Genomic DNA, 10,539 nt, shown 5'->3' on the forward strand with positions numbered 1-10,539 from the left:
GTGCTAGTTTTGAACTAAAGAGCTCGGGGACAATGCCCAGGCCCAAATTTCAAGCACTATGACCAATCAAAAACAAATAAAAAAGACCATGAATGAAACTTCCTTTTGTATCAAAGAAGGCTCTTCTGTGCAAAATGTTCTAATATAAAGTTTAGTAGGACATGCTGTCAGTTTAAAAGAGGTAAAAATATAACTCAGGATGTAATTGGTCATCAAGAAGATGAGAGTTGAGAGAATGAATTAACTTTGGACCTTGAATTTATAGTTCATTGTGAGTGTTCATGCTTCTGCTGTGCAAATGACCTTAGCAACTGTTCATCTGTGACAAGACTCTGTTTGCCTCAAGGAAAAAAAGTCGGCACTGGCTGGTCTTTCTTTTGTGGAGGAAAGGCATATGGAGCTCTAAAGACAAATTATCTGTCACTGTTATGTTAGGAGTATGGTGCCTGTCCGTCTTAGTAATTTGACCCATCAGAATAAGAGATGCATAAGACAAGATCTCACTCGAAATTGTGATAACGTAATTCTGTTAAATAATGTGGATAGGGATATAGCTGCAGCTTTTATTCTGCCTGTCCCTAGACTTGAAGAAGGTGTCCAGAAAGAGTGCAGCAGACAACCTTGTATATTCAACCAAGTGACAGATAAATAAATCAAGAAATCAATCAAGAAATCAATCAGGAAATCAATTAATCAATCAAGAAATGAAAAAGGAAGAACAATAATTTGACACATTGGAACCACCACAGATTGTTTGCTGTTGACAAACCATTTAGGCTGTGAACTGTTTGAAGGACTGAGCTGCTTTAAGATAACTGACAATTCTCAAAGGATTCAGAACCAGCTAGAGCAGCTCAAACAAGAGCTGAAAAAGTTAAAATTCAGTGATAACTGGGGACTTCCAGAATAGTTTTCCTGGTTTTTTTTTTTTTTTTTTTTGCCTTTTCTGGGTGCAAGATCCTCTATTTTTCGGATTATCCAGCCAGCCTCCTGTCTATTTCAATATTTATCTTCTAGCATGCAGCATATGCTAGCTCAAACAAAAATGAGAATTATGCTTTCTGAAATCATAGCAAAAGGGGGGATTGTGAGAGCCTCCATAAGCTGAGCTGTGAGAGCTGAAAGGATTGGGAGGATGGAAGGCCTCCTCTGAACATGAACTCTTAGAATCCGGAGAGCTTCCTGGAAAGGTCAATCCCTTCTGGATTGATAGGACTTCAGATTTCTTTCTTGGGTGTAGGCTAATTCCACAGCAGACCTTCTGGGATCTTTGGGATAGACAAAAATCTATGTGAACTCTAAGTCATTTGCTGCTTACACCTGCTGCTTAAGATGAAGGAGTTATTTATCACTTGAGGGAGATGATACCACACAATGGGTGTTTGTGATTAAGATTGTATTGTAGTATTGGTGCTTGTGATGTCAGGGAAATGGTGATCTCATGTTGTACACGTTCGCCCCTGTGCTCTACTCAATAAATACCTTGTCAAATGGACTCAGGGCACCGGAAGCTGGCAAAAGGCTTCAGGCTCCTGGTACCCCAAACCTCAATTCCAGGGCCTGGTGTCTGTTCCGGCTCCATCCCTGTTTGTCCCAAGTTGGACAGAGCTTCCACTCAAGATCAATGGGGGCGGGGGGAATCCTTTCCCCAGAACATCCAGCAAACCATCAGGCAGCCTCCTGTCATGGGGAGCCCACTGTCCCCACCTAAAGGAACTTCTTCAGCCTTTCACCCAGGTCGTCTTTGCTAAGCAGAACACTAAGGCATGTTTGTCAGCCCTCGGTGCGGTGGCCCCATTTATTTCAGCAAGAACACACATGGGTCCCTTTGTGCTCCTCACCTACATGTGGCTGCCACCCGTCCTGGTGATTGCACCAAAGATGAGACAGGCAAAGTCAGACCTCCTGATTCGAGTGACAGACTAATGCTATGATCTCTGTCCAGTCCTGTCACCTCCATAAGATGGGGACACAAGTCTTCATCCCCACAGACAAGGAGCTAAATCTGGGCTTAGTCCCACGAGAACAGCTCTGGAGGAAGTCCTGCCATCTTCTCCTGGAATGTTTTCTCGAAGGCTTGGGTCTGGGCTGGGGTGAAGTGGTTCTTCCAGTCCCCCGTGATACCTAGGCCGTGGAAAAACAATGACACCAGACTGGGTCAGGGCAGGAAGGCGCTGTCCCCTCGTGTCCCCTCTGTCCTCTGCCTACCCCGGGGGTGAGGCCATAGATCTCGCTGGGAGATGGACTCCACAGCAACCACACTCCATGTCCATGGCTCTCCTCTCAAGTTCTATCCCCTGCCACCAGAGGGGCACATCCTCCCCAGATGTGTGGGAGTCAGGAAGCTCAGGATGTGGTCTCATAGTTACACAATAGCATTTTCATTTAATAGGAAGTTGAATAGAGTTTTTGTATAATAGAGTTAAGTGTGTGTACATGTGTGCATGTGTGTGCAAGTGTGTGTCTATACAAGAGTTTGCACTCAGGGCCTAGGTGCTGTTTGGGAGTTATTTTCTGCTCAAGCCTCATGCTCTACTACTTGAGCCACAACTCCATTTTCTGTTTTTTTGGTAGTTAACTGGAGAGAAGGAATCTCCTGGATTATGTTACACCATCTGGATTTGAACTGTGATGCTCAGATCTCAGGTTCCTGGGCAGCTAGGATTACAGGCCTGAGCCATGGACACCCAGCTGGTACTTACACTTTGTTTTCTTTTCAGATCTACTTACTATCACATTACTTGTTTGTCTGTTGTAGGACTTAAAGTCTGGGCCTGGGCACTGATCTTGAGCTTCTTTTGCTGAAGGCTTGGCACTCTACCATGTGAGCCCCAGCTCCACTTCCAGTTTACTTTGTTTTAACACAAGCTGGAAGTGAACGGCCAGCTTGATCCTGGCTGATCCCTGGCCAGGTGTGTGTGGTTGGAGAGCAGATTTTTTTTTAAAATTTAATTTAATTTTATTTGTGAACATACTGTACAGAGGAGTTACAATTACATGGGCAGGACAATGCGCCGCCCCCCCGCACCGACATTGTAAAGCTCGTTTTGGACATGACAGCTTGTACTTCTCATTGTTGGAACAGGTCCACCTGTATCCTTAAACAACTGGTTTTTCCCCATCTCCTCCACAAGTTATACTGACATCAAATATAGTGAAAGCAGGGGTTATACTGTGGGGGAGGGACATACAAAGTAACAAAGAGATAATCTTACAAATGCGTTAGAAACACATGCATGAAAGAAAAAAACATTAAAATACATATCTATGGGTTCATTTTCCTGACATCACATTATCTGACCTTTTCCGCTTGACTCATACATCTACTAGATATTATAAATAAGGGAAACCATGGGACCTATGTTTCTTTGGGCCTGGCTTACTTCACTTAACATAGTTTTTTCCAAGTTTTTCCATTTCCTAACAAATGGGGCAATTTCATTCTTTCTGATGGAAGCATAGAATTCCATTGTGTATATATACCACATTTTCTTGATCCATTCATCTACTGAGGGGCATCTGGGTTGGTTCCAGATCTTAGCTATGGTAAATAATGCTGCAATAAACATAGTTGTGCTGGTAGCTTTAGTGTGGTCTTGTTTGTAAACATTTGGGTAAATGCCCAAAAGTGGGATTGCTGGGTCATAGGGGAGTTCTATGTGAAGTCTTTTGAGGAAGCTCCATACTACTTTCCAAAGTGGTTGAACAAGTTTACATTCCCACCAACAATGAAGTAAGGTTCCTTTCTGTCCACATCCCCTCCAGCATCTGTTGTTAGAGATCTTGATTTTTGCCGTTCTAACTGGAGTGAGGTGATAGGAGACCAGATTTCTTTCCCTGGCTTCCAGCACCTCCTTCCCTGGGACATTTCCATACCTTTCCTGGTGATTTTGAAACCAGCAGGAACAAGCTCCTCTGGGACATCAGGGAGGTTGGACATCTTGTTCTCCTTCATTGCCTGGAAGGAACTGTTCTCCAGGACCAAGTCCAGCTCTCCGGGTTCCAGCACCTTCCCCAAGAACCCACAGATCCTCTCTACCATGCTCCTCGGGTCCTAAGGAGAGAAAAACACAGCTCGAGTATGAGAGGGGACAACAGAAAAGGAGTGAGGAGGAGGGAGCAGGAGAAGAGAGAAACAGCAGAAGGCACTGGCTGATGAGAGGATGGGTGTCCTGTGGAGTTGGGGGCGTGACTCAGTGGGTAGAGCACCAGCCAAAAAGAAAAACATCACGTACTGAGTTCAAGCCTCTATCTTAAAACAAAAATAAACAAGAAAGAAAGGGAGAATGAGAGGAATGCAGGAAGGAATAACACACAACAGGATGTAGAAAGTTGACATAGAAGGTGGGATGGAGACTGGGGGGAGGATACTGGGGAAGAAGATACTTGAGAAACAGGGGAGATGGGAGAAGGGGTGAAGAGGGCCGTGGTGGGGTGCATATAAAATCAATCTTTACCTTTTTCATCTGCTCATAACTGAGGACCAGCACGTTCTCCTTTTCCCTCATGGACATCCAGCCCCGGACATGATCAAACCATGACCCGTAAGGCACTGCAGGGGGAACAGTGTGGCATTGTGCAAAGTCTCCACCATTCCCGATCTGCATGGTGGTCTCAGCACTGATTGCTCTGGTCCCTGTCATCTTCACCAGGGTGTAACTGAGAAATAAGTCCTGTCTCTTTATAGCCTCAAAGAGAGAGCACTACCGAGTATTGGTGGCTCATGCCTCTCATCCTAGCTACTTAGGACACTGAGATTTGAGGATCACTGTTCAAACCAGCCTGGGCAAGAAAGGCCATGAGACTCTTATTGCCAATGCACCACCACAAAAGCAGAAGTGGCGCTTTGGCTCCAGTGGTAGAGTGCTCGCCTTGAGCTAAAGAGTTGAGGAATAGGGGCTGGGAAAGTGGTTCAGTGGTAGAGGGCTTGCCTTGCATGCCTGAGGCCCTGGGTTCAATTCCCCAGCACCAGATAAGCAAAAAGAAAAAAGCTGGAAGTGGCACTGTTGCTCAAGCGTTAGAGCACTAGCCTTGAGCCGAAGAGCTGAGGGACAGGACCTAGGCCCAGAGTTTAGGCCCCACGACCACAGTCCCTTCCCCCCGAAGAAGAGCTGAGGAATAGCACCCAGGCCCAGAGTTCAAGCCCCATGACTGAGAGAGAAATGGAGTGGAGGGAGAGAGAGAAAGGGGGAAGGAGAGAGAGAGAGGAAGGGACAGAGAGAGAGAGAAAGAGAGCAAACACAAGCACTGTGGAGCCAGGACATGGATTTCTAAGCAATTTTTTCCTATAGCACAGCCTTTGCTCCAGCTGAAGCAGGTCACCAAAGGCAACACCAAAACCTCTGACCTGGACAAAGAGCTCCGCAGGCCCTGACAGAACTCAGGCTGAGTGCCTTCCATGCCAGCTTGGCCCAAATCCATCACTTGCACAACTGAGCACAAGTCCGAGTGTCAGGCCTGAGCTGTGACACACGCACAAGAGGCACCTCCCATCCCTGCCCATGGCTCCCAGCAGGTCAGTCTGCAGAGGCCTTGGTGTGCTTTATTCTACTTGAAACATCTTTGCTTGAAATCAGGGCCAGAGCACTGTACCTGGGTTTTTATGCTCCTCTCTAACACTTGAGCCACCCTTCCACTCCCTGCATCATGATGATTGAGTGGGTATGAGAACCTCAGGGACTTTCTGCCTGGGTTGGCTTCCAACTCTGACCCTCAGCTCTCAGCTTCTGAGTAGCTGAGATTATAGTGGTGATCTATTTTTATTTTATTTTATTTTATTGGGTCCGGTTGTGGGGCCTGAAATCTGGGCCTGGACGCTATCCCTCAGCTCTTCAGCTCAAGGCTAGCGCTCTACCACTGAGCCATAGCACCACTTCCAGCTTTTTTCTTTTTGCTTATATGGTGCTGAGGAATCGAACCCAGGGCCTAGAGCATGCAAGGCAAGCACTCTACCACTGAGCCACCTTCCCAGCCTATAGTCGTGATCTATAGCACTGATTTTAGATCCAAGTGGTAAGAGATGTGGAATCAGGGGAGAAACAGCTCACCAAGCACTTCTACTGGTTGTGAAGCTAAACCCAGAGGGCCTGAGACACCAGATGATGACGTACGTAGAGCACAGATGTGTGTTCCCCCCACCCTTCATACCCAACTCAGGCCATGGACCCCTGACAGAACCATGGAGAAGTGACAAAATTACAAGCATGAGGAATGACCCAGAACTTTTGCATGAGTAGAAACAGAGGGACCTCAACTTCAAGTGAGAAACTCTGACACGGACAGCAAAACAAATTTAAAACATAAAAATATATAGGGAAGGTAGAGTTGGATTGTGTGGGAAGCCAGTGAGAAACCGTGAGCCAACATCTGGGAGTAGAGCACCCAGGAGGGGGCGGGTCCTCCATGGCTACGGAAGCTCCAGGGGCTCAAAACACCTTGGGACCTTCCATCATGGGAAAAGTCTGGTGCTGCCTTTAGCCAATGTGAGTTCTGGGAGAAGGAAGCATTGGGCCCACAGATGGTGAGATTTAAAGGAGATCTTGGAGAGAGGGAACACTCAAAGAGGTTTAAATTCTTCTCCATTCACTTCACAGTCTACTCACCATGTCCTTGCAAGAACCATTCAAAATATTGTTCCAGTGACTCTGGTTTCTTAGCCAGATTTGTAAAATGCCAGAAATAATAACCAGATATAAGGACATCCTTAGGATTTCTGATGACATAGATCATCTTCAAGGAAGAAAGGAGAGAATTAAACAATATTCCCATCTTTTCTTGCACTCTTTGTGTTCAGAAAATTCTAGCCATATTTTTCTCCAACATTGAAATATCTGGTGATCTTTTGGTTGTACATTAGTTTGTGAAATAATTTTGAGAGTTCCTACAATCCAATCACTTAGCCAGGAATAAAACAATGGTGGGACAACACATTTCCTAAACATATCTGGGATATTTATCTACTAAACACAGGAGAGCAGATGCTGGTTAGCTTTTCTTGGCTGCAGATTTATGAGTTGTTCTGTGAACATCATTGAAACATCTGGGCATGGGTGGCTCTCACCTGTAACCACAGCTACTCAGGCAGCGCAGATCTGAGGATCATAGTTTGAAGCTAGCCCAGGCAGAACAGCTCATGAGACACCCATCTCCAATTAACTACCTGAAAACGTCAAGGGAGCTGTGGCACAAACTGGTAGAATAACAGCTTTGAGTACAAAAGCTCAGGGACAGCTGTAGTTCAAGTCCCAGGAGTGGTACAAAAACAAAACAAGAAAAATCCATTGAAGGAGGGAGTTGAAATGATACAACAACAGAGATTTCACAGCAGAGGCGCCCATTTCTATGGTGTTCAGGAGCAAATCTAGGTAGCGTTGTGCCAGGGAAGAGTGTACATCCTGTGTGTTGTGGGTTGGGCCGGGGAAGCAGGACAAAGGCTCCTGGTCTGATCTGGCCATGAGCACCAGGTGTTTATTCACTGCACAGCCTTCAGAGTCAGGCCACTGACACCAGGTCACATGACATTGAAACCACACAAGCTCAATTTTTTTTTTCTTTTTTCTTTTCTTTTCTTTTTTTTTTTTTTACTCAGGGCCTAGGTACTGTCCCTGTGTTTTTGTGTTCAGTCTGGTGCTTTACCACTTGAGCTGCTGCTCCACTTCTGGCTTTATTTTGGATAGCTCATCAGAGATAAGGATCACCTGGCCTTTCCTACATGGGCTGACTTCTGATCTTGATCCTCAGATCTCAGCCTCCTGTTTAGCTGGGATGACCACACAATGCCTGGGTATCCATTTAAAGCACAGTTTGGTTAGTCTTTCAGTTAGTCATCCAGTTCATCTGTCAGGGATTACACAGCCATGGTCCACATCTTAGAATCTGGTTTGGTCTGAGGATCGTGAATTCATGAAGGAGAGTCTGGGGTCCTCCATGAACTACAGAGGGAGAATTCCAGACCTGCTGGCTATGTGCATTTTTAAGAGGAAAATGCCTTGATGGAACAGTTATTGGGCACTGATCACTGACCTTGGCCTTGGAAGTGAAGAAAGACTTGGGGAAGAGTTGGATGGGGAGGTGGGAGGAGATGAGGGGGGGGCCCTCCTTCCTCTCCACTTTGAATTCATATCCACTTGCAGTCTCAATCCATGGGGAACGAACGTATATGGGCACAGATCGAATCCAGTTGGGATCCCCCTTGGTGTGAATCAGAGAGAGAACCTCAATCAACCAATGGGTTCCTGGGGCAGAAAGAAAAGCAGAGGTCACTCATTTCTATCTGAATACACAATATTATATATTTATATATATATATATACATATATACACACACACAGACACACATATACATACATGCACACACACACATATATAATGGTAAAGCATATGTAACATAGACCTTACGGATATAAACTTTTTCAGGCATGCAATCTGATATGGATAAGTAGTGTTTAGTGTATTTTAATCATAGCTCACTCAGTGCCAGTATTTTGTCATCTATTAAGTCTACACTGTCCATGACAACTGAATAATGATTTGCTTGACACCTGCATTTACCCACATCATTTTCTTATCACCTGCATGACTTTTGTAGTTCTGGGCCTAGTATGTGAGTGCAATAGTACACAGGTTTTTTTTTTTTGTTTGTTTGTTTTTGCACTTTGGCCTTGACTCATGTGGTTTCAAATGGCAAAATGTCCTGATAATAGTAGAGCATGGGTCTAAGTTGGAAACATTATGCTCACCTTTGGTCCTCAGCTCCACCCATTTCTGAGCTGCTCCCTGCCCTAGAGATCTTGCCATACAGCTGGCCCCTCCCTCTCTCCACCCAGACCCACCTGAGCTCCCACCTACCTTACTTCCTACCCCCAGCCCCTGCTGCTGCTAGATAGTGGAGATGGTCATGAGCTCTCTCTCTGGGGGAGAAATGGCTCCTGTAATAAACCTTGTAACCATCATTCTACTGTGCCTGCCTGCCTTCACATGGTCCCCTGGGAAGCATGTGATGGATCCTTTCCTGAGCTGTCTGCATTTTCAACAGTGTATAATATTCCACTTTGATCTCTCAACTTGTTTGGGATTGTGCAGCCATTTCTCTGTGGATATTTGGGTTTAATGCAGCTGTCAGCTGTTGCTGAAATCCTGCAGTGCCCCCACTGGCTGTGGTTTTCAGCACATTTCCCTTGCAGTGTGCCCTCAGAGCTCCCTCCCCACTCCCCGTGCCCCTTCACACAGGCTCCCTGGCCTGGCAGTGCCTTGTGTTTACCCCAGGTTTTCCAGGTCCTAACTATGGCCCATCATGATTCTTCTATTTGAGATCATGCCTTTTCTCCAGGTAACCTCAAAATCATCCTTTTCATTTTATGAGCTATGGAGCACCTTAAAAACACCTATTTAAAAAACTATGCTGCCAACCCTGGAGCTTGAACAGGGCCTGGGCACTCTCCATGAGCTGTTGTGCTCAAGACTGGCCCAAAATCACAGGGCCTCGGGTCTTCAATAATGAGCTACTACACCATTCCTAAATGGGCACAGTTGGGAGTAAGGCCACAGGTCTGGCCTTTCCCACACAGCCACAGCCCCCTCTGCTCACCTGATTTGGGGTAGGTCACCGTGATGATGTCCTCATCCTTCAGCACCAGCTCCTCATGGACTGCTTTTACATGTTCAGGGCAGGTATCCACAACAGGGAAAGGAATGCCCTGGTACCACACGTAGTCCTGAGCCATGGCAGAGTCTTGGGTCCCTGGCTCTTGGTCCCAGGCCACTGGCACTGCCACCGTGGAAGTGGTGACAGAGTCTGGATGGTGAAGAGAATCATTAACTAAGATGAATTGGTGATTTAAAAAAAATCCTGTAATTGTTACCAGTGATTTTTATTGGCCAACTGTGATATCATGCAAAGGGTGAACTGTGCTCATCTGATCTTCAGTTCATGGCAGAAAACTAGAAATACAAGAGGAAATAAGCTAGGGCATAAGATTAACTAATATTTTTAATGTACTAATCCTTTATTTTGAGAAGAGGTGTAGATATCAGAAAAAATCGTAGAGAGGGAAGGGCTGGACTTCTGGAACAAAACTCCAAGTTCAATCTACTAATATCACTCCAAGATCTTTGCCAAGGTTCCTCAATGCATTGTCCTTCCAATTTCCTCTGTTTCCCCTAGGATCTCTCTCCACTCCAGGATGTCAGCCATGATCCCCCAGACCATGGGTCTCCAGGTTCCTCAGGCCCCTGGACACAGGGACAGTTTCTCAGACTTCTTTTCTTTATCCTGACCTTGCATATTTGACAAACAACAAAAACTTCTGTAACTTTATGGGTATGGTGTTAGTGTGTGTGTGTGTGTGTGTGTGTGTGTGTGTGTGTGTGTGTGTGTGTGTGTATACACACCACAGAAACTGATTTCTCTCCTTCTTTCCTTCCTTCCTTCCTTCTTTCCTTCCTTCTTTCCTTCCTTCCTCCTTTTCTTTTTTTTGTAGTTGGCCATGGGGCTTGAACTTGCCCTGGGTCTCTTCGTTCTTTAGCTCATGGCTAGTGCTC

The 10,539-nt window shown here is 45.7% G+C and overlaps 1 protein-coding gene across 1 annotated transcript; it reads right to left on the bottom strand.

Annotated features, from left to right (window-relative positions):
- Window positions 1-1,379: 1,379 nt before the first annotated feature.
- LOC138814563 (sulfotransferase 2A1-like) lies at window positions 1,380-9,777 on the bottom strand. The gene is made up of 6 exons (XM_070003549.1): window positions 9,587-9,777; window positions 8,023-8,234; window positions 6,603-6,729; window positions 4,458-4,552; window positions 3,877-4,054; window positions 1,380-2,124 (listed from the first exon to the last, which is right to left on the bottom strand). The coding sequence occupies exons 1-6, from the start codon at window positions 9,720-9,722 to the stop codon at window positions 2,012-2,014; spliced, it is 861 nt and encodes a 286-aa protein (XP_069859650.1). The 5' UTR covers window positions 9,723-9,777; the 3' UTR covers window positions 1,380-2,011.
- Between the last annotated feature and the right edge of the window lie 762 nt (window positions 9,778-10,539).

Source organism: Dipodomys merriami, unplaced genomic scaffold (assembly GCF_024711535.1).
Source record: "Dipodomys merriami isolate MVZ:Mamm:240054 unplaced genomic scaffold, mDipMer1.0.p SCAF_106, whole genome shotgun sequence".
Taxonomy (NCBI): Eukaryota; Metazoa; Chordata; class Mammalia; order Rodentia; family Heteromyidae; genus Dipodomys; species Dipodomys merriami.